Below are 24,678 nucleotides of genomic sequence, written 5' to 3'. Positions count from 1 at the left end.
TCACTTTGCAAACTCCATTTTTATTCGGATTAAAAAGCTTTAAATGAACAAACATATGATACATACATGTTATAAGACTAGTTACCACTTAAACCTCCTTTGATACAGAAATTAGAATAAACCAAGTTTGAATTAGGTCTGAAAATGTTCAAGCTCAGAAGTCAACAACACCAGTTTGAGATTTCACACAAAGAAGTGTCCCCTTTCAGTTTTTCCTCATAGGAAGACAAGGGTGGGTTCAAAAACAAAGCAGTTCAAAGGCCTTTTAAATCAGTTGGCTGACATACTATTTTAAACCTATAGGTTTTCTCCCAAATAAAATTCTTTTCCACATGAACTTACATTTTGAAAACATTTAGGCCATTAAACTTTCTAAGCCATATCACTAGTTCCTAAAACTCATGGGGGAAAAAAAAGATGTATATAGTTCACTTGTACTTTCTTAAGTCAGGACATTAAAAACAATTTTTTTTTGGCTTATCTTTTTTGGAAAATGGCTGACCTCAAATCTTATATCCTAAATATTAACTGATATTCTCCAAGTTAATATACAGAAAGACATGATTCTAAAATAAATACATAGATTTTTTTTTTTTTTTAAACTTAATTAGGGCCTGCCTACTGGCCCCCTGGCCCGGCTCTGCACTGCCTTAGGGAAGCCCCTGGCTGGATCTATGGTTTCTACAGCACCTCTAGACACTGGGAAGGAGCCCGGAGGAGGAGTGCCCTGGCTTCTAATGCCCCACCTAGCCCAAAGAAGTTTTTAGAAGCTTCCCAAAGAAGTCTCATCCAGACCTTAAAAAGGGAAATAAAATGGGTGCATGAAATAAATAAATAACTTAACCAAAATTAGATTTCAGGTTCTTTGGTGTAATTCAAGAATGTCTAGAAATAAAATAATCTGATTGTATTATACAGTCCATGATGATTCAATGGCCCAAATAACTAGGAACTGAAGATTTCTTTATCTGATTCAGTTTAACAATAAGGTAATGACATACTACTGCAATATATTTTTTAAAATTCAGAATTATTTAAAATACTTGATGCAAACTGAGATCCAGTGGTTGACTATAGGCAATTAAGTTACAAAGGCCTCCTGTATTTAAAGTATCTAGAATACAGGAGACTTGTTTCCATTTTACACACTTTTGTCCCCATGATTTAGAAAGAATGGCAATTAAATATCCAGCTATTGATTCATACCAGATTAAAAGAAAAAAGTATCCCTTGAGAGTCACTCTCTCAATTTACAAACAGCAAGGGAAGCTCCACCAAAATGGCAACAATCTTGTTACAAAAAAACAGGTTTCAAAAACCGAGTGGAATCCAGGTGTGGTGCTTTTCTACCTGTCTGTGCATCATACTCTGCCTCCAGATGTTCATTCGAGGCTCATATGAAAGAGAATGGGTCAACCCCAAGTGTTTGGGATCCATAATGATCTTTTTAAGTGAGTATTTTCTTAGATTATAATTACTTTCTCCTGAAATTCAAAAGCACAAATTAAATTTAAAAAACATTTTAGAAAGCCTTAAATTTCTGGTTGAGAATTACAACGCTGAGACTTAGAAGGAAAAAAAAAATGCCACATCTGGTGAGGAAATAGATACGAAAACATACTTGCATATGTAGACAGTCTACCCTTTTTACAATTATGCTTCTGACACAGCTCATATCTGGTTATGCACTCCCTTCCCTATGTTAGGTTGGGTGTTAGGTTTAAAAAATCAATCACCTCTATGCACACCTCGATGCTTTCTTCAAGGTGAACTTCAATCTTTTTCAATGTAAGAGATTTAAAATTTTAAATCATCCAACAAGTATAGGCATAAATTGTGAATTCAACATAAATAGATCGAAAGTACCCTTAAACTTACCTGCCAAGACTAAAGGTAATTCAGGGTTGTGCACATGTTCTGCAAAAATACCTGACACCATAGATGACTAACAGCACAAGAAACTGTGCTCTCCGCCCCCCTCCAGGTGTCTGAGAGACGCACCAGCTTCAGAAGGATGCACAGCACTGACTTCAGATTTCTGGAGCAAGTCTCTGAGTTAACAGAGCAAATGTGCCAGGTCTGCCAAACACCTGTAACCTGAAATAACAACTTTTCACTTCACCTGTAAAAAACAGCTTTTGCTGAAGTGGCTCAAGATACTCAGGTACATGAAGCAGACACCAGTGCACTCCCCTCTGTAAGATGTAAACTAGGACCAACTTCACATTTAATTGTCAACTTAAACTAATCTGTAAACTCTCGTGCGCGTGCGCGTCTGTGTGTGTATATTTTTTTCATTTTGTTTGTTCTTTTATAAAAAAACAAAACCAAAAACCAAAAACCAAAATCCCAAGCCAAGACAAAACCTTTGATGGTTTCAGTTCCATGGCAACAAGTAAAAAGATAAAACTCCAAGTCTACATATACAACCAATTATGAAACTGGTTTTAAACGAAGGAAACATATGCAAAAAAATCTCTGTGTATTTGATAAAGTCAACTTAATATAACAAAAACAAATTGAAATAGCTTATTAAAAGTGTCCTTATATAAAAATGGCCTTGTGATGTACAGTAAAATGCAATAAAAATTACCATCCTTTGTTCCTCCCCCCCACCCCCAGTAACTAAAATGGCTACTGTTCCACAAAACTCTTTATGCTTCTATAAAAGAAACGTAATTGATGTGATTAAAGGTTTTCTAGATTGTACGCTTGGCGAATGTTGAGGGTGTCTCGGAGCATCAAATCCCGAAGGCGCCAGAGGGCATCTGCCATGGTGGTGTGGGCCCCTTTACTTTTCAGCCAGTGAGAGGGGAGGCGGCTCTCCTGTTCTTTTGACAAATGGACATCGCGTCTTCGAGCTGAAAATTAAAATGCACACAAGAAAAATAAAAGTAGGAATTTTAAGGTAACAATTTCCTCCTCAGACCTAAGGTCTGATTAGCATATAACATTTATTATTTATTAAGTATTATGAATTTTAACTCTGCAGAGTATTTCCAAGCAAATGTCTTTTATCATTTTATTAGACATCTTCATTTTTTTTTTTTTAAGATTTATTTATTTGACAGAGAGAGACAGCGAGAGAGGGAACACAAGCAGGGGGAGTGGGAGAGGGAGAAGCAGGCTTCCTGTCGAGCAGGGAACCCGATGCGAGCTCGATCCCAGGACCCTGGGATCATGACCTGAGCCGAAGGCAGACGCTCAGTGACTGAGCCACCCAGGCGCCCCGGCATCTTTGTTTTTAAAAAATTATGCACTTAGGTATAAGGCTACCTAGCTAAGGATGTCTTGTTTTATGCTTTGTATTTTAGAAACTTAGAAACTTAGAAATTTTCTAATTTATAATAATGACTTAACAAAAGAGCTGCACAATATAACATAATTCTCTATGAATGGGAATATAAGAGTTGCACAAACACCTAAAGATCTGATCACCGGGGCGCCCGGGTGGCTCAGTCGTTAAGCATCTGCCTTCGGCTCAGGTCATGATCCCAGGGTTCTGGGATCGAGCCCCACATCGGGCTCCCTGCTCCGCGGGGAGCCTGCTTCTCCCTCTTCCACTCCCCCTGCTTGTGTTCCCTCTCTCACTGTGTCTCTCTCTGTCAAATAAATACATAAAAAATCTTAGAAAAAAAAAAGAAAAGATCTGATCACTAATACTGTGTTGCAGGCAGTCCTGATGATTAATAATTTCTTCAGGGGCGCCTGGGTGGTGCAGTCGGTTTAACTGTCCAACTCTTGGTTTCGACTCAGGTCATGGTCTCAGGATCACGGGATCCAGCCCCACGCTGGGCTCCGCATTCAGTGTGGAGTCTGCTTAAGACTCTCTCTCGCTCTCCCTCTACCCCTCCCCACTGCTCTCTCTCTCAAATAGGTAAAGTAAAAAAAATTACTAATTTCTTCAGTGTTAACAATGGTTCCTAAAAAGGAAAATGTGAGGAAAGGGAAAACACACCTATTATTCTGAAAGATATCAAATGATCAAATTTGGTTTAGAAATGAAGATCGAGAGGCACCTGGATGGCTCAGTTGGCTAAGCATCCAACATTTGATTTTTAGCTCAGGTCATGATCTCATGGGTGATGATCTCGGGGTTGTGAGATCGAGCCCCACATCGGGCCCTGCACTCAGCATGGAGTCTGCTTGAGATTTTCTCCCTCTCCCTCTGCCCCTCCCCCTGCTCCTGCACTCTGGCACTCTCTAAATAAATAAATAATAAAATCTAAAAAAAACCAAAAACAAAAAAGAAGAAGAAATGAAGAATGATGAGTAGGAACTTGTACATTTCTTTCCAGAAACCAGCCAAGTTATTTTATTTTTATTTTATAGGGAGGAGGGGCAGAGGGAGAAAGAATCTTAAATAGGCCCATAGCCCAGTGTGAAGCCTGATTTGGGGTTCGATCTCACGACCCGGAGATCATGACCTGAGCTGAAATTAAGAGTCAGACACTTAACCAACCACCCAGAGCCCCCAGGCAAGTTATTTTAGTATGTACTGAAAACACATTAAGTCCACTGAACTAAATAAGTAACTCAACAGGTTAACTGAAACCTGTTTTCCAAAATTTTTTTCTTTTTTAAAAGTTGAACTGAAAGAATATTTTTTAAAGATTTTATTTATTTGACAGAAAGAGAAAGAGAGAGCACAAGCGGGGGGAGCGGCAGACAGAGGGAGAGGGAGAAGCAGACTCCCCGCTGAGCAGGGAGCCCGATGTGGGGCTCCATCCCAGGACCCTGGGATCATGACCTGAGCCGAAGGCAGACGCTTAACGACTGAGCCACCCAGGCGCCCCTGAACTGAGGAATTTTTAATTTACCCAAATGCATCTATATTAATGACCAAATGCCTAAAAAAGAATTGAAAAGAATTCAGAATATTACTTACAAGATAGCAGTGATGTTTATGACAAAACTTAGAAATTCAACAAAAACCCCACCACTTTCCGTGTGTGATGTCAATACACAAAAAAGCTTCAAGCCCTTCTATTAAATACAGAATTTATTTTACTTCTCTGAGAAAAGTGGGTATCTATCGCACAATATAATGCCAATAGCAGTGAGATTTCACAAAGGCTTGTTGAGAAGGACTCCTTACCTGCCAGGGTTTGGTCCCACTTGCTAATGCTGTTGGACTCAGCACTGAGTCCTTCAATGTATTTCAAGTAGGCCTCTGAGTGGAGAAGCCGTTGTGTCTTCGGTGGGGGAGCCACAAACATGGGCGTTGTTGGCTGCTGTATGACAGGGGGGCCGGCTGGATGTGGGCCAGGATATGGAGGTGGTGCCTGCTGCCCTGGAGGCCCCAAAACTCCTACCTGAAAGAGCACAGAGCACACGGTGAGGGGAAAAAAACCACTTGGCGCGTGCTCTGAGAAAGAGCGTAACTTGAATTCTGTCGAGTCCTAGAAAATCCAACTGAGAGGCTTACCTGCTGTCCGTACGGACTTCCACCTTGTGCTGGAGTCCCCACCATAGGGGCCACTCCTTGATTCATCACACCTATAATTCAGAATGCAATGGCACAGTTAGAGGCTCTGGGTTGAGAAGACTACTGAAAAACTACTGATAAGAAACGATGCCATTTATAATGCAAACCTATGGATCTCTGCCCTTGAGTTTTTGTGGATAGGAATCCCAAAATGGGATGCAGCATTCAATGGAAAATTCATTCTGTTGTTTTCTAGGTATTTTAAGTATAATGCTAGTACAATCTGTCAGATGTGCATTAATTATTCATGGTTTAGAAATGCTCTGAACCCTGCATAAAATTCTAGTATTCCCCTAGGTCAGCTATAGTCGGACTACGTCTCTATTTTCAAAGTATTTTTCTTCTGACAGCACATTTTCCTGCCACTGAAGCCCAGGTCTCATTCTGGCAGTAACGGTACTGCAGTGAGGCTCAGCAGCAGGCCGTGTACGAGGACAGCAGGGACACAAGGGAAGAGGCTGTGCAAGGGCACAGTTCAGTGAGCCCCGTGGAGACTGGAGGCCCATCCCTGCTGCCCTCTCACAGGCCCCCAGCACCTCTGCTTCTAACGGGAGTCACTAATGCTGGCAGGCAGCGCACTTCCATCTGGTAGAGCAGTACTGTGAAAAGGATCATCTGGAAGCAGGTCAGCCTCGCTGCTATCACTTCAGATGCAAAAATGACAAAGACATTTCATGGTCCTACTGTATCTGTACTCTGTACCTGCTAATAATTTTGTAAACTTCCCTTGATGATTCCTCACAAGCAATTTCTGTCCCATAGGTACTAGCTGATAACAGTGAGATGTCCTAAATTTAGTGTCTGGGGCTGTTGCAATCTCAGGACTGTCCATTCACTGAACAGATGCTGAAATAAACAAGGGTCCCAGTTCATTAAAAACTACTAAGCTATAGCCAAAACCCTGGTGAGCTACTATTTAAACAAGTCCTGCTGGCTGCCAAGAAGGATCAAAAGGAGCTCACCTCATACACTAGTTTCTCTGGATTCCAAATGTTGCTATTTTGGCTAGGCAGAACCAGTCCACTATTCTAAGATTCAGAATTGCTGAAGGCCACTTCCGGGAAGTATTAGATATTTGTTAGAGAGGAAGTAATAAGTAAAAATAAGCTTTCTGTTTACAAAACAGGGATTTTTGTAAGTACCCAGAAGTTTACTTGGATCACCATAGCAGGATCCTCACGATTATTTGTGACTGTTTAAGAGGTTGTGGTGGGTAAGCTGCTGCTCCAGCAACATATTCACAACCCCTGTGAACCCCCCTCTCCAGGACACTCACCCTCCTCAGATCCCACAACACAGGGGGCCTCCCTGAACTGCCTTTCTCAAATTTCGCAGGGCACAAACAACTCAGCAATTCCCTCTGCTTCCTGTCTACAAGTGCCATGCAAGGGGGCAGCCAGTGAGAATGTGGGCTGGTCACCAGAGGAGATCCCCAAGTCCTCCTCTCCTCAAAGCCTGAGCAGATGTGTGCGTGCGTGCATTTGTGTGCGTGTGTGTGCTCATGTGAGTGCACGTCCCTGCTTCCTGTTTACAGATGCCATGCAAGGGGGATGTCAGTGAGAATGTGGATTGAGTCACCAGAGTTCCCTGAGTCCTCTCCTCAAAGCCTAAACCGACGGGTGCCTGTTTGTGTGTGTGCGTGCACACGTGCATACACGTGTGGGCACTAAGAGGGGTTCTTCCTTGTCTCCCTAAAATCAAGTGTGTGTGTGCCTCCTTCAATTGCAGTTTAGAACCCAAAGAAGGGGAAAGGGACACAGTATGCCCGATACCCACCAAAAGGTATCTGCTACTTAGAGGGTACTGGCCTTAAGACATGGCTCGCAGTGAGTACCACATGCACCTAGAAGTCAACTCCAACCTGGTCTGAGTCAGTCAGATACCCTGTGCCAAGGTGAGAGGGCACAGAATGAAGGCCGATTCTACCTGCCACACGGGCACACCCATTTTATGACTGACTGGTGCTGCAACTCACACACAGGCCACCGTTTCTATAATGAAGCACCCACTCCCATAAACATTTCCTGCTCTGGGTACATCTGGATCAAACATGTGTGCGTGGAGTTCTGGCCATTCTCTAATAGCCACAGGAGTGTGGCTGGAGGCTCTAGACCAAGCCCCCAGGCTCACTTACCCTGCACACTGCTGGACTGGGTGTGCCACTGAGGGACTATCGGGGGGAACTCAGTATAACCCACTACTGGTGTAAGCAAATCTAACATCTCTACATTTTGTCATCTGGGCCAGGCCTTTAGCTGATATTCTGGATAATGACCAAATGCTATTCTAAGTTACCTTCAGGTCACATTCCCTCCAACCAGATTATAGCTAAAGCCCAGTTCTTTTGCATATGATGGCAATTAATACGGGAGCCTGTGATTTTCCTTTCACAATATTTTAACTACTAATTTTAAAGTAAACCTCTAGCTCTTCCTGAACTCCATTTGTGTTTCCACATGACATAAATTCTGAGCTTCTGTTGAGAGATAAATCAGTGTCCACAGTCAGTAGGGTGGGGCTATGCTGCTCTTTAAAATGTTATGTCAGGGTGCCTGGGTGGCTCAGTTGGTTAAGCGACTGCCTTCGGCTCAGGTCATGATCCTGGAGTCCCGGGATCGAGTCCCACATCGGGCTCCCTGCTCAGCAGGGAGTCTGTTTCTCCCTCTGACCCTCCTCCCTCTCATGCTCTCTGTCTCTCATTCTCTCTGTCTCAAATAAATAAATAAAATCTTTGAAAAAAAAAATAAATAAATAAAATGTTACGTCATACTTCTTAGGGGGCTCACATATGGAAAATGTGTTCATTGCAATTTGTTCCCTCCCTCCTTTTTGTTCCTAGAATGATTGACTGCAGGATTTCTTCATCATCATCAGTGACTCTGCAATCCCCTCAGAAGGGCTGTTTGAGAAGCAGGAGATGAAGCAAGGATTCTATAAGAAGACAATCTTTCAGTAAGAACTGAACCAGAGGAAGAAGTGCACTTAGGACCAAAGTGCTTTTATATGTGACTCGGAACTAGCAATTTGGGAAACTTCACTCACTGATAAAGAGGGCATGACCTTCTAGGCTGTATTTGGCTTTCTGAGCACATGTCAAATTATCTGAGTGGTGTGCACATAGGCCTTCTGCCCCGTGGTCTGCTGAGTCTGGTCTCTGCCATGTGTCCTGTGCTGCCACTAGGCAGTCAGGTGCCTGAGGACACAGGTGCTGAGCTGCCTGCTCAATACACAGGACAGGCCCTGCTGCTGACAGCCCTGGGATTCTCAGTGAGGACAGGCCTGGCCATAGTGGGCAGCAGGTACCTCCTGGAACAACTGGCTGAGGGAGGAAAAAAGAGAATATGAAGATGAGATTAATGAGTGAATGAGGATGAAGTTCTTACCCGGTGGTGGGATGCCCGGGAGGCCGGGCACACCTGGCGGAAGATGGTGGGGTGGAGGCCCCCCAGGGTGAAGTGGCTGCATGCTGCCCATGCTAACAAGGCCATCAACTGGGCCCTGCAAAGGTGGAAGGCCTGGCGGATAGCCACCCATCATGCCTTGAAGGACACAACAAATTTCAGACATGCATCATTAACATGCAACATGAGCTAAGTAATAACAAATCCCCCCACATGCACTACCAATGAATAAAGCGCCCTTAGTACTGCATGATATAACGGCAATTAGTGCAATTATTTTGTTGCAATAATGAACAAAATAAAAAGTTACAAATATGCAATCCAACATCTGTGGATGAATTAGTACTTAGTATATTATTATTTGTAGTTATTTTCCCTGGAATAAATACGCTGCATGTTTTCAGTTAAATAATAATAAAGAGGAGTTCCAGTAACAGCCTTCCCAAGGTCATGATTATTGCAAGCTGTTCAAACAGAGTGACCAGTTCTGTGACTGCGGTTCTAATTGATCAGCAGAAACCCCATCACTCCACTCTGCCCACACTCATATGCCTATCATGGGTATACATGAGGGGAAACTGGAATGGAGGGAAATGAGGCGCACAGCCCTGATCACAAAGCATGGTTCTCCAGCTGGGAGCGGGGCGGGGGTGGTGGTGGTGGAGAGTTTTTCAAGGCTTCCTCCTCCCTTCTAGCCCCACCACTACTGGTAAAAATGGCTCATGCTCGGGCTTGAGCTGGGGAACAGAGAAGAGCCATCACAATGGATGATGTTTCATCTTTAGATCTCAGAAAACATGTAAAATAAAGATAAAACCTAAACCCTCCCAAGCCAAACTAAGCCCAGGTCACTTGGTAGCGGGCACGCAGACCTCAGAAGGAGTGGCTGGAGAATCAGGCTCTGCTGGCATGAGAAAATGCAATTGTCACTTCTGTCTCCGAGTTCACAAAAGCCCTCACATAAACCTTCGGTTAATAGGGAACATTTTAAATGAGGTACAGAATTTCTGTGAACAGAGGCTTTTACTCCTTTATTTTCAAAGTGCATCTTCACAACACAAAATATTTTCTGCTGGCTAGGGAAGAGTTTCAAGAAACAAGTATTTTTGGCAAAAGGAGTGAAAGGGAGAAAATAATTTCAAAATGTCAAAAACTCACCTATCAAAAGACCTTTAAAGCCACATGACTTTTTTTTTAAGCAAGAAAAACAACTTGACTCTTCTGGGATTTGAAATGATCACAATAAACAGAACATAAGACTCCCCCCAAAATGCAATCATCTTTGGTCACAGCTTCTTGCACAAAGGGAGGCTTGAGGGACTGCTGCCAAAGCTCATTTTTATAAAATACTCTTTGTAGAGGGACCCTGGGAAACAGTGGAAACTCCAGATTCTAAGGATTTTACTCTTTGACTTTCCCTCAAGGATTATTTGAAAGGTACTTGTTTATAAAAGATTGTTTAGTCTTTTGAAGCTATAAAATTACTGAAAATTGTGAGATTGATTCAGCCTGCTTCATTAGTCATATCTAAGCTGACTGAAAAACTTACAATTACACAAACCAGTAAAGCAAATTTTAAATAATAATACCTCTATACCTGAAACAGGATTGAGTTTCATTTTTTAAAAATGAGAGTTCAGAAAGTAAAAACTACTTTTGTACAGACACTATCATCTTAAACATAGGAGATCCAAAGCTACCAAACTGCCTTTTAACCACACCACCAGATACAGCTTTAGGGATAAGTAGGTGGGAGTTTAAGAAAGTTAGGAGGCTTTGCTTTCAATTACAAAAGCCCATCTGAACGCAGCCTTCACAGGCTGTGGTTGAAGAAATTATTAAGAATTGAAAGACATGACACTTGTCTTCATTAAACTGTACTTTGGCACTTATTATCCCAGTCACATGTGTTCAAATGAGCTTTAATGCTTGTAAGCAAAGCTGGTCTCAGACAGCAACAAGGCTACGACTTAGGCCCTAAGCAATCTGTAAACCCATGAAAAATCACCCTCTCAGCTGCAAAGTTCCCGCTGTGGACCAAAGAACTGGTGCCTGTAGAGAATGCTTGCTTGCCCTTCACTCCCATGGCCCTTCGGAATCTGGGCAGCATATGCTTAATAATGGAGCAGGGTCTTTCTAGAAGGGGTCCCACCTCCTCACCCATTAGAGCTCGGTGATGTTATTCCCCAACAGGGAGCTAAAATGCTGCAGCTGCTGTGTTTTAATGTTTTTAGCTGTTTGAATTCATTTTGTTAATGTGTCCCTGGGCTTTTTAGTCTAGGGCACAGTGCTACAATATCACATATCAAACAGAACAGAACAGGATGTCAACGAGGGAATTCTAACTTTCAAAGTCCCCATGTTCAAGGCCTGATTTCTAAAACCCCCTGGAACCCCATTAACCAAAATGGGCCATGGAATAGAGCAGGCGATTATGAGGTTTGTTAGATCAACGTCAGTTACACTGAAAGTACTGAAAAGCCATGATTCAGATGTGCTCTGGCGAGTGCAACTGCTGAGTTCAGCGACAGTGCATTTGAGAACTTGCCATCACAAAAGGTAGGAGCGACAATGGAAAAGTTATCCTATGCTACTCTTCCTTAAAAAGCAAATACAAAAAAAGCAAAAACAAAAACAGCATCCCAATGAGCCTGCCTTGAACAACACTGTCTTGGACTCCCTGCGAAAAGAGGTCAGACCGCTTGCTTAAGAAGACACTCAGGTGGTTTGTATGGACCTCACCAGGCCTAGGGAGATCACGAAGGAGGGACCCGAGAAGTGGTCTTCAGGCTTCTCACTGGAGACAGGTCAGACAAGGATATTCGATTCAAGAATAGCCAAATTTGCTATGGCCACCAGAACCAGAGACAACACACACAAGCAAACCACATTCATCATTTTCTTTTCTTTTTTTAAAAATATGTGACTGGGATACTAACAGAAAATGCAGTTTAATGTAATTAAATAGAAAAGCATTACAGAGTGGGCACAATGAATTGAATAAGGACTTTGTATTCCACTTAGCAGTCATGCACATTAGTGACCAAGAAAGGATTTACAATTCATTGTCAAAAATCCTTTTAAATGGTCAGTCTTTTAAGGATGGCTGCAGCAGAACCAGGCCAACTGAATACTGGAATGAGACGGGAGAATCAACATCACCTGAATGCTACTTTTGTCTTTTCTCTCGGGAGTCCCTCCAGAACAGAATTCAGGGTCTGTTTATGTGTTCTGCTATAGTGCTCTACCTCAAGAGCAGTCTGGGGTGGAGAATATCGCCAGACCATGTCCACAGCCAGGCTAGAGCTGCTCCCTACCAATTCCCAGGGCTGGGCCCAGGGCCCATTTCTGGGGCAGAAGGGAGGCATTGCCCATATGGGAGAGGCGATATAAGGACGACATGGACGACTTCAAACTTTGACTCTGCCATGAGAAAAGCCTAGAGACTGTGGCCTACTCCTCATTGGAGAAAAAAAAAAATGAAGGAATTTCTTAAAGTGGAAAAAAATGGTCTTAGCTCCTGTTTTTACCTGCAACAGGTGTCAACTGCTGATTGAGCATCCCCATTGGTGTTGGTGGTGGCACCACCCCCATGAGAGCCCCCACAGGGGTGCCTGCTCGGGGAGAAGCACTCGGCTGCTGTTGCTGTGCTGCGCGCTCTCTCTCCTGCTGCTCAGCAACTTTAGCTGCCCGCTCTGTAAAGGCATTTCAGATTTTCAATTCTGTTTTTAACCCAGGAATTCAAAATACCATCCATTGCATTCAACAGGACTAGTAAAAACACAGGCAACAGTTCTGTCTCAACGGAAGGAACGGTAGATGACTAGTCTCAACACAGGAGAAGTCGGGCCGATTTCACTCGGTAACCTAGAGTCCAGCTTTCCTATCCCATCTTGAGAACTGGTCTGCAAAGATTTCAAGAATGTTAAGACTGCAACACACATTCAGAAAGCACAGGTTTTATTTAAACACGTCACCAGCGTAACCAACGTGGTTAATCTCACAAGGCACCCTGAAGATGAGAAGCGCTACCATTATTCTAGTATTAATAGCATTACAAATTATTTATAATTTCAACATGAAGCAATTCCATGGCCCATTATAATTTTTGGCACAATTGTTACTTACACTACTTTCCTCATTTCTTGCACCCAATTTTACTATGATTTGAGGACTCCTGTCATTAGTGTCATGGGGTTTAGCAGCTGAAGAAAATTAACTCTGTAAGGGAAAAGTAGCTTACTGCTTCCTCCACGAGGTTTTAGGGAAAATAAACACTACTTCCTACACCCTAATGAAGCCAAGAGGTCATGTTTAATAAACCCCAAGGGAAAAAAAATGTATGATACTCTAGGCTACAGTCATTCAAAGCAGGGAATATGTATACACATATGAAGCAATGGATATGTACTGACAGAACCAGGTTTCCTGAAGCTGAGCAGTTCAATACTGACCATAAATCATCCTAAATCAGCAAAAGTTCCAAGAATTCACTCTGATTTCATCCAAAATGCAAGAGGAGCATTTGCTTGTGCCAGTTCTGGGCTGTGGAACACACCTTGCTACACCCCTTACCCCGCTGAGCTGCTCTGCCCCGCAACTCCATAGCCAGTAGTCCCCAGCGATCCCATTCCCAGTCTTTTTGGGAGCTAGCAGCCTGGACCCTTACTAGAAAACACTAGAAATGTGTATTCCCCAAATTCCCACAATACAGGGCTTATTTTGCTTCACCATTCATGAATAGGAAAGCCTCCTCACTCCTCAAAAGGGGCAAACTGAGGCTGGGAGACAGGTAGTGACTTGTCCAAGGCTACAGAGAGAACCAGCAACATGTGGCCCTGACTCATGATAGCACATTCCACTGCCACACATTAACCTTCCAACATGGAATTCAAAAGACTACTGTTGGCTGATCTGAGGAGTGGAAAATAGTTCGAGATCCCATGGCTTTAAAGAGAATCAAGAAGCAACAGCTCGAGTCCTCCGTTAGTGTATAAGAATGTGAAAGTCAAGCAAGTCAAAGCTTCCTAGGCTGCAACAGAGTTGCCTAGATAGGCTAGTCATCACTCACTAACACCGTCCCAGTTTATAGATCCTCTGTACAATGAGTGTGAGGGACAAAGGCCATTTGAACAACCCATTTCCTCTGCTAGCAGTAAAAAAAAACATTGAATGACCTAGACCCCCACATTAAATTCTAGTATTTTCATTACACAAATGACAGTAAAATGGGAGAGCAAAAAAAAAAAAGTTGAAAAAAGAAAAATGCAGATCTGTGCATCAGATATTGGACTGGCTATGTGTTGGCTCTTTTCGGGAAGAGCCCAACGGGCTGTGCTGGAATAGAGAATTGTTAAATGAAGCCAGCCAAACTCCAAACTTTGGGTTTTGAATTCAAACCCAAATTGGGTTTTGGTCAAAACAACAAAAGGCAGACACTGCTGAGTCATACACAACTCATCTCACTCAATTTTCCCTGAATTTCACACTCTCCTTGGAATTTGGGAGACTTCCCTAGAAGCCATCATTTCTCCCTCTCTTCAGCCCTGCTTCAGGGTTTTTACTTTTACACTACATCCAGACACATTTGTCTTTCTTGTTCACATTCTAAAAAACCAGCCACATTTGCTCTAGACTGGGCTTTACACTCATGTGAGCTACATTTCCAATCCTCTTCCAATGGAGTGATATATTTGGTTTTAACTTTAAGGTCAGAAATACCAAAGCTCTACATATTTCGAGGTTCCCCCCCCCAAAGTTTGAGGTTCTTATGGAACTGACTAGGGTTTCTTAAAGAGTGTTCTGCAAATTATTTGTTCTTTACGACATTAAAAGGTATTATATGAATACTTGGTCAAGTTCCAGAAAATGCCAGTTGAAAAAAAACAGGTGTTTACTGTAGGTCTTAAAGATTTTGATATGGGAATATGCACTGTAAGTTTCCAAGAGTCAAACTGTCTAGAGTACTTTTCAAACTGGTTTTGCCACACAGGTTTTTCTGGCTGAACATCTTGTAGGATTAGGATTCTGCAGAAAATCTTTGGGGAGGTCTGTCAGTTAATTTTATAATTATCAATCAATTGATATAAATGAAAGGAGTAAAATCTTTTTTTTTTTTTTTAATTTCTTTGGAAACACCATAAACTTCAATAAAGGAGGCAGCCTTAATAATTAATTTCTTTATGTTTACTGGAAAATAACGGATTTAGACCTGGCCAAGATAAGTAATGGTTGACCACAGTGGTGAACCACTGAGAGACAGTTCTAAACTGGCAAAATGAACCATTATATACAATCCCAAATGGAGAAATATAGCTCCAAAGGCAAGAGTCCTGCCTAAGCTAATGTTCATTATTCATTTATTAAAGGTATGCCTGACATTAAAAACAAAACAAAACAAAAAAAACCCAAATCTCTCTAACGTACTTGTCCCTAAAGGCTAAGAACCACCAAATCTTTAAACGATAGCTCATGGCCCAAAACGATTTAATTACAGAGTAAAAGGAAAATAAAGGCGATTGAGCTTTATCAGAGACTTCAAGTGCCTTAAAAGTAGCTATGAATGCAGACATTCATATGAATGCAGGACTGGCCTAGGAAACCAAGCGCTTTCAGCCAAGTCTCAGCCTGGAGCTTAAACATGTGGCTTATCAAGAGCCACAATCGATCCTGATTTTGAAAGCCCCCTTTCAGATGAATTTTAACCAAAATTCTAATTTAACATCTTTGTACAATCATTCCCCAGCTCAACACATGTGTGCTTACAGGACTCAATGAAAGAAGAAACCATGCAATTTTTAATAGCAAAATATTGGAGAAATTTTGGGGGAAAAAGAAAAAACAAAACAAAACCCCACCAGGATCAAAGGCCAAGTCAGGGGCACTGCTTACTCAGTAGGACAAGGCTGGCATTTAAACTGCTGGATGGGAGCATTTGAGACAGTCCCCAACACAAAGTTCATGTGCAAGTGGTAAGAACAAGAGAGTAAAACCTGTCTACGCACGTGCATTCCTGAAAACACCCCCTTGCTTAGAAAGCTGAGACAGTTGCGCCTAGTCTCTATTTACCTTCATATTCTGCTTTCTTGGCTGTCTCAAGGTTTCTCCATTCTGTCCCCACCAGTCGGCTGAGCTCCCCAAAAGAGTAGTCTGGATGCTGGGCCTTAATCACAGCTCTCATCTCACTGCTGAACAGGATGTAGCCGCTCATGTTGATTTTCCGTTTGGAGCCTTCCTTCTTTGCACTGCCTTTGGCTGACTTTGGGGTAGACTGTAAGACAGAAAGCTCTTATAGCGCATCAGACATTGCATCTGGTTAACTGCTCAGGGTTTCTGGAAGCCAGGAACATGTGATTCAATAGTTACTATTTTGCAGACACGTTTAATTTATAGCTGGCCATTTCCTTGGTCAAAACAGTTCTTCCTTGCTGCTTACCATATAAGAAATAAATGAAAGTTTCACTGAATTCCATGACTATAATCTGTAATGGTGACCTCACAATTATGTCTTGGGAAAATTCTGAATGAGAAAAAAATACAAACAGAGATCACCTCCACCCAGATGAGGGTTTACAGGAGGAGAGATGGGAAAGATATGGAGAGTAAAAGCTACAGTAACAGGGTGACGCCACTCCTCACTGCTCTCCTTTAACATAAGGCAGGGAGAGCTTTCTAACTAAACGTGCCATTAAAAACAGTTATCTATGCACATTTTAAAAAGATATGAAATTTAAAATGCTTAGTGTCGTCAAGAAAGAAAAAAAAAATCTATTTCTTTCTGTAGAATTCCAGGCTGAAGCTCACATATGTGGGGGCTGGATGTCTCCTTCCCTTGGCTTGAGTGGGTTATGAACCAAAGCTGAGAATAAGAGAAGTAACAGGAACTTGTCACCGTCACCTGTGGGGGTGTGTAGGGCATGAGATCCAGCTCACTGGCCAGGGGGGTCTGAAGTTGAGGTAGAGAAGGAGGCTCAATGACCTCACTATCCTCTTCTCCCATCTCTTCAATATCATCATCTCCACCTTCTAACTCAGCAAATTTAGCTTCTAGCAACTGGATCTTCTTTTCCAACAAAGGTGAGGGCTCTTTCTGAGGAACAATTGGTTTTCTGAAAGAAGTGATTAAATAAGTAAGTAAGTAAGTAAATAAATAAATAAATAAATAAATAAAATCACCAAACACCACTCCAGGATTGATCAGAAAGCAATGCTCTGCCTTAATATTTAGAAAAGACTTCCTGGGGCACCTGGGTGGCTCAGTCGGTTAAGCGTCCAACTCTTGGCTTTGGCTGGGATCGAGCCCTATGTTGGGCTTTGAGCTCAGTGCAGAGTCTCCTTGTCCCTCTCCTTCTGCTCCTCCCTCCGTTCTCTCTCTCTCAAATAGGTAAATTAAAAAAAGAAAAAAAAGACTTCCTGCAATCTCAATGTATACTCTAAATCAGCAAAGGAAAGAACTTAAATGTATATTTATAAAGTCACACGTACTTATGGATGTTTGTTTTTATTTTTATTTTTATTTATTTTTATTTTTATTATTTTTTTAAGATTTTATTTATTTATTCATGAGAGACAGAGACAGAGAGAGAGAGGCAGAGGGAGAAGCAGGCTCCCAAGGAGCAGGAAGCCCGATGCGGGACTCAATCCCAGGACCCTGAGACCATGACCTGAGCCGAAGGCAGACGCCCAACCATCTGAGCCACCCAGGCGCCCTGGATGTTTGTTTTTAAAGGATGGTGCTGAATACCTACAAAAGTACTGGGTCCAAAGTTGGGATCTAGTTGCCCATATAATACAGTGAAAAGAATTTTCGTACTGTGGAACTAGGCAATCTTTTAATAGATAGGCTATAAACCAGAACCAAGGAATTTTGCCTCCATATTATAATTACTGGAGTCTACGTCAAGGGCAGTTACCACATCTCAGCAGATTACGAAGATTTTCCTTTAATTTTTAGCTGAATTAATATTTTCTATTTGAAATGTATACTGCTCTAGTTTGAGACTTAATAAAAACAAAAAACCACCATGGTCTACACTATTTTGATATCAGTTTTCCTATTAAGGGCTGAAGTGCTCTTTCCTCCTGTTTTTCAAATTTTACCTGAAGTAATAAATCTCATCATCTACCACTTTCGCAGAGAGTGAAAACCTCTTCAGTCCCTTGAATTTCTTCATCTGTTTGTCACTCTCGTTGTAGCGGCTCTCACAAAGCAGAATGTCATTTTCTGGTATTTCAGTTGGTCTGCAGGAGAGGAAGTCCTTGAATGACAACACAGCGCACTTTCCTGAAAGACAAATTGGAGGGAAATTAAAGGAGTAAATTGTGGCCGCAGCTAACAATTATTTTAAATTTTTATTATTTTTGAATGAATACATTCACATGATTCAAAAGTCAGATTTAAAAGGTATACACAAGCATAAGGATAAGGTGTGCAAATCAACAATTAAAAGTCTAGATAAAAATCCACACAACTGGGTTTTTACAAGCAATGGATTTTTGACAAGGGTGCCAAGACAATTTGATGGGGGAAAAAGGGTCTCTTTAACAGACAGTGCTGGGACAAGTGAATTTCCACATGCAAAAGAATGGAGTTGGAATCCTACCTCACACCGTATACAAAATGCAACTCAAAATGGATCAAAAACCCAAACGTAAGAGCTATAACTATAAAACCCTTAGAAGAAAACTTAGGTGTAAATCTTTATGACCTTCTATTAAGCAGTGGTTCCACAGATGTGACATCAAAATCACAAGCATTCAAATAAAATAAACTGGACTTCACCGAAATGAAAAACTTTTGTGCTTCAAAGCCCACTTTCAAGAAAGAGAATCGGCAACCCACAGAAGAAATATGTGTAAATCATATCTGTGGTAAAAGTCTGGTATCCAGAACATACAAAGAACTCCAATAGCTCAACAATAACCAGACAACCCAATTATAAAACAAACAAAGGATCTGAATAGACATTTCCCCAAAGAAGACATACAAAGGGACAAGAAGCACATGAAAAAATGCTAAACATCATTAACTGTTAGGGAAATGCAAACTGAACCACAATGAGATACCAGTTCACACCCATTAGGATGGCTATTATATTAAAAAAATAAACCTGAAAATAACAAGTGTGGACAAGGATGTGGAGAAATTGGAACCTTTATACATTGCTGGTGGGAATGTAAAATACTATAACTGCTATGGAAAACAGTTTGGCAGTTTCTCAAAAAGTTAAACAGATTGCTATATAATCCAGCAATTCTATCTCTAGGTAAATAACTAAAAGAACTGAAAATAGGAACTTAATTAGACACTTGCACACCAATGCTCATAGCAACATTATTCACAACAGTCAAAAGGCAGAAACCACCCAAATGGCCATCAACAGACGACTGAATAAACAAAATGTTATATATACATATAATGGAATATTACTCAGCTTTAAAAGGGAATAAAATTCTGATACATGCTACACCCTGGATGAACCTTGAGAAGATTATGCTAAAGTGAAATAAGCTAGACACAAAAGGACAAATACCACATGATTTCACTTATATGAGTTACCTAGAATAGGCAAAATTCAGAGACAGAAAGCAGGACAGATATTACCAGGGGAGAAATGGGTAGTTTCTGCTTGTTGGGCACAGAGTTTCTATTTGGAAGATGAAAAATTCTAGAAATGAGTAGTGGTGATGGTTGCACAACATTGTCAAGAGACTTAGCATCACTGAATTGTACACTTACAAATGGTTAAAATGCTGCATCCTATATTATGTATTTAACACTAAAAAATGGTAGAATATCAGTTACACTGTTTTACACCTAAATTTTGTTGTAAAATAATATATCTTAAGAGGATCACTGCTGGTATTAACATACTGTATTTATTGAAACTAGTTCCCTATTGATGGGTATTTAGGTTGTTTCCAATTTTTTGCTCTCCCATTGAAACAAAACTGCTGATATAAGCAATTTAAGACATCTATCAATTTGCATACGTGTGAGTCTATTTGAGGTATAAATTTCTAGAAGTATAAAAGCTGGGTCAAGAGACCGTACACTTTAATTTTTATTATAGGTATAAACAAATTATCTTCCACAGAGGTCATGTTCATTCATGAATCCGCCACAAAGCAGGTAAATGCCACTTCCCTACGTTCTTGTCAACCAGTAACATCGGAATCTTCGACAATTTGGTAATTTAAAAAAAGAAAAAGAACATCTGGGTACTTTTAACTTGTATCTCTATTTTTTATTTTTTTTAAAGATTTTATTTATTTGACAGAGAGAGATACAGCGAGAGAGGGAACACAAGCAGCGGGAGTGGGAGAGGGAGAAGCAGACTTCCCATGGAGCAGGGAGCCTGACGCAGGGCTCGATCCCAGGACCCTGGGATCATGACCTGAGCTGAAGGCAGACGCTTAACGACTGAGCCACCCAGGCGCCCCTAACTTGTATCTCTTTAATGGCTAAAGTCAGGCATATTTTCATTTAAGAACCACTAGTAACTTCTGTCTGCTTACCCTTTGCCTATTTTTCTGTTCGATATCGATCTTTTCTAATTGCTTTATATAAGCTCTTCATATATGAAGGAAATGTGATCTATGATATACATTGCAAATATTTTCCCAAAGTTGTCATATATCTTTGTTTCTGCCAGTTTTGGTTATGCAAACATTTTCAACTTTTACACAGTCCAATGTATCTTTTTCTGTATGAGTTCTAGGTTTTATGTCAAAGTTTATCAAAACTTCTTTCCCATCATTTCTTTTGGTATCTTTGCGGTTTCATTTTATGTTCATTTAAATCTGTAACTTACCTGGGAATTTATTCTGAAGTTGATGTGAGGGACGACTACAATTTTTTTTCCAAATGTCTATGCTGTTTCCAAATACCTCTTTAGAGAAAAATCCATCTTTTCCCACTTATCTGGGATGCTACCTTTATCATAAATTAGTTTATACTTGGGTCTACTGCTAAAGTTTCTATTCTAGTCAAATAATCTGTTTACTGATATATCATATAAATAATTTTAATTATTTTTAAGAATAAATTTATTTAAAGTAGGCTCCATGCCCAATGTGGGGCTTGAACTCACGACCCTGAGATCAAGAGTCCCATACTCTACTGATTGAGCTGGCCAGGCACCCCAAATAATTTGAATTATTATGAAGTTACAATGTTTTAATATCTGGTAAGGACAGGCCCTCACCCCCGACTATGCTTTTCAGAATTTTCCTGATTTTTGTTTCTCTTTGACGTTATTTAAAAAATCAGTTTAAGTTCCAACTTCCTCACAAGAAAATTCCCATTGGTACATCTCGTAGGATCACATTAAAGATTAACTTAGGGAGAATGAAAACTCTATGATGTTGAGACTTATTATTCAAATACACAGTATGTTTTTCAATTTGTTCAAGCATTCCTTTTTAAATGCATTAAGAGTGGGACACCTAGGTAGCTCAGTCTGTTAGGTGTCTGCCTTCGGCTTGTGTCACAATCCCAGGGTCCTGGAATCGAGTCCCACATCGGGCTCCTTGCTCGGCAGGAAGCCTGCTTTTCCCTCTCCCTCTGCCTGCCCCTCCCCCTGCTTGTGCTCTCTCTTTCCCTCTGACAAATAAATAAATAAAAATCTTAAAACAAAAACATAAATGCTTTAGGGCGCCTGGGTGGCTCAGTTGGTTAAGCGACTGCCTTCGGCTCAGGTCATGATCCTGGAGTCCCTGGATCGAGTCCCGCATCGGGCTCCCTGCTCGGTGAGGAGCCTGCTTCTCCCTCTAACCCTCCCCCCTCTCATGTACTCTCTCTCATTCTCGCTCTCTCAAATAAATAAATAAATCTTCAAAAAAAAACACAAATGCTTTAGAGCAGCATTTAAAAACTTTATTTACACAGATGGGGCACATATCTTCTTAAATTTATCCCAAGGTATTTTATCTTTTTATTACTATTATTGAATTTTTTTAAAGTGCTATTTATTTAAGCAATCTCTACACCCAATGTGGGGCTCAAACTCACAACCCCAAGATCAAGAGTCAGATATTCTACTGACTGAGCCAGCCAGGCGCCCCTATTATTCAATCTCTTAAGGCAGTTGCTTTGTTATCCATGTTGTACTCAACCATCTTTTTTTTTTTTTTTTAAAGATTCTATTTATTTATTTGACAGAGAGAGAGACAGTGAGAGAGGAAACACAAGCAGGGGGAGTGGGAGAGGGAGAAGCAGGCTTCCTGCCGAGCAGGGAGCCTGATGTGGGGCTCGATCCCAGGAGCCTGGGATCATGACCTGAGCCGAAGGCAGACACTTAACGACTGAGCCACTCAGGCGCCCCTGTACTCAACCATCTTACTTCTCTTATTGTGTGAAGTAATTCCTAGTTAATCCTCCTGAATTATCACATCCTTAATTTCCTCAGTGTAGATTTTGTTTCTTATCTCTAACTATGGTGACTAGTACTTATTTCTAACTATGCTCACTAGTACTTCCACAACATGGTTAAATAAGAGTGATACGGACACCCCTTATTTTGCACTCCTTAACAGGAGTGTTCATAGTTGATAATTTATTAAACATTTACATGCAAAACACCTAAAACATGTAAAAACAGGTCAGAAACATTTCAGAAGCTTAAAATAGCTGTAATTACTATCATTGCCTTAGATTTACACACAAGCACTTGACTTACACAATCCAAAGGCTTTTCAATTCAGAGAAGGCATAGTTATCAATTTCCATAATTCACAGAATGAAAAACAGAGATTTGGAAAGGGTAAAAATTATGCTCACAGCTAAAGAGTAAAACTGACTTAGTAGCCCTGGCATGGTTGTGGGCTCTGTGTGTCCTGACCTGGGGTTCCTACCAGGCCCTCACAAGACATGGAAAAGATAAAAGCTCAGGAAGCTTTTATTTAATAAAGCATACAAAATTAATAAAAACCTGCTGGACTCTGACTGGAACCATAATGAACTGATACATCAAATAGGGAGAAAAGTGACTTCTTTAAAATACCGAGTCTTCCAGCTATAAACATAATGAATCACTTCATTTATTTAGGTCTTCTTTAATGCCTTTCAATCATTTTCTCATAGGGTTTTTTTGTTTTTTTCCTAAGTAGGCGCCATGCCCAGTGTGGAGCCCAATGTGGGGCTTGAACCCATGACTCTGAAATCAAGATCTGAGCTGAGATCAAGAGTTAGACGCTTAACCGACTGAGCCATTCAGGCGCCCCAACTCACACAGTTTTTTGGTGTGTGTGTGTGTGTGTAGGAGTCTTTTACATTTTTTTTAAAGATTTATTCCTAGGTATTTAATGTAAATGGCATGTTTTTAAAATTCAACTTTCTAATTGCTCTTTGATGATAAACAAACATATAATCTTGATATTTCCATTTATTAATTCTAATAGCTTATCCAAATACCTTTTGGATTTTATATGTACCTAATAATGTCTTCGCAAAACCTGATCTTTTTATTTTTCCTTTCTAATCTTTAAAAGCCTTTTATTCTGGAGGGGCAGCTGCATGGCTCACTCAGTTGAACGGCCGACTCTTGATCTTGGCTCAGGTCATGATCTTGGGGTCCTGGGATGGAGTCCCGTGTTGGGCTCCACGCTCAGCAGGGAGTCTGCTTGAGATTCTCTCTCTCCCTCTCCCCCTTCCCCTGCTCATGCTCACTCTAAAATAAATAAATAAAATCTTAAAAAAAAAAAAAAAAAGCCTTTTTATTCTGGAGTACCTGGTGGCTCAGTCGGTTGAGCATTGGACTCTTGATTTCTGCTCGGGTCATGGTCTCGGGGTCGTTGGGCTCCTTGCTCAGCGGGGAGTCTGCTGGAGATTTTCTCTTTCCATCTTCTTCTGTCTCCTCCCCCCACCCCATGCACTCTCTAATAAATAAATCCTTATTTTTAAAAAAAAACACTTTGAGAAAGAGAGAGAACGAGGATGGGGAGGGGCAGAGGGAGAGTGAGAAGCAAACTCTCCACTGGGCAGAGAGCCTGACATGGGGCTCGATCCCAGGGTCCTGGGATCATTACCTGAGACAAAGGCAGACACTTAACCAACCGACTGAGCCACCCAGGCGCCCCTAAAATAAATAAATCTTTAAAAAAAATAAATAAAAGCCTTTTATTCTTCCCTTACTAAGAATAGTTTTTCAATTAATACAGCATTTAAAAAAATCTATTATGAAGAAAACAGAACGAGCAAATAAATTGGGAATTGGCATGTTTCAGGAGCTCAGGTTCCTGGGAATTTTATGATCCAAGTGCCTAAGGATGGAGGCAGTTTCTGTCATATGTGGCCCTGTTCATTCCCAAAAGCAACTTCTCCGTGGCTGTTTGATTGTATAGGTTACCCAAGGCAATGAACAAAAAGCATATGTATAACAGCAAAACAGGACTGTCTCCTAAGTGAAGTATGCCCCCATCAGGTCTGTATTACAGAAGATGAAAATGTTTTACCTCAGCTAATTACCTTTAAAACTTTTGTTTCAGGGAGACAAAGATGAGATTTATATTCAACACTGTGTATAGTTAACACAATAAAATTATAAATCTTCTAAAGCTTAAACACTTTAAATTATTACTCTCTACAGAAACAAATTAATTTTAAAAAAAAATCTGCCTCCCTGCATTTGAAATTCAATATAAAACATAACAAAAACACTTTTTCTTCCTCAGGGGGTGGATACTGAAACGCACAAGCTGGGCTAAAATCCCATTTTGTGACCACTAGAGGCATTTCCTTTTGGGGTTTATCTCAAGATGAAGTAACCATGCATCTCACTGTATGGCTGG

General features: G+C 40.9%; 1 protein-coding gene across 22 annotated transcripts in view; it reads right to left on the bottom strand.

The window, feature by feature from the left end:
* PBRM1 (polybromo 1) overlaps positions 1–24,678 on the bottom strand; it is a 116,692-nt gene continuing 92,014 nt past the window's right edge. For 8 of the 22 annotated variants that reach the window (XM_064595270.1, XM_054504695.2, XM_064595285.1 and 5 more), the window contains 8 exons: positions 17,989–18,172; positions 16,787–16,997; positions 15,958–16,159; positions 12,420–12,584; positions 8,872–9,027; positions 5,429–5,499; positions 5,099–5,315; positions 1–2,861 (listed from right to left, as the gene is read on the bottom strand). In XM_064595270.1, coding sequence (XP_064451340.1) covers positions 2,689–2,861; positions 5,099–5,315; positions 5,429–5,499; positions 8,872–9,027; positions 12,420–12,584; positions 15,958–16,159; positions 16,787–16,997; positions 17,989–18,172 — 1,379 coding nt within the window. In that variant the 3' untranslated portion in view covers positions 1–2,688. The remainder of the gene's footprint in view (positions 2,862–5,098; positions 5,316–5,428; positions 5,500–8,871; positions 9,028–12,419; positions 12,585–15,957; positions 16,160–16,786; positions 16,998–17,988; positions 18,173–24,678) is intronic. The other 14 variants (XM_045862197.3, XM_045862196.3, XM_045862201.3 and 11 more) reach the window with 3 other exon arrangements.

Source organism: Mirounga angustirostris, unplaced genomic scaffold (genome assembly GCF_029215605.1).
Source record: "Mirounga angustirostris isolate CCGP_5_RB_7025 unplaced genomic scaffold, mMirAng1.0.hap1 SCAF_1, whole genome shotgun sequence".
Classification (NCBI taxonomy): Eukaryota; Metazoa; Chordata; class Mammalia; order Carnivora; family Phocidae; genus Mirounga; species Mirounga angustirostris.
Note: the sequence above shows the minus strand (reverse complement) of the source record. Positions and strands in the feature narration are given on the sequence as shown.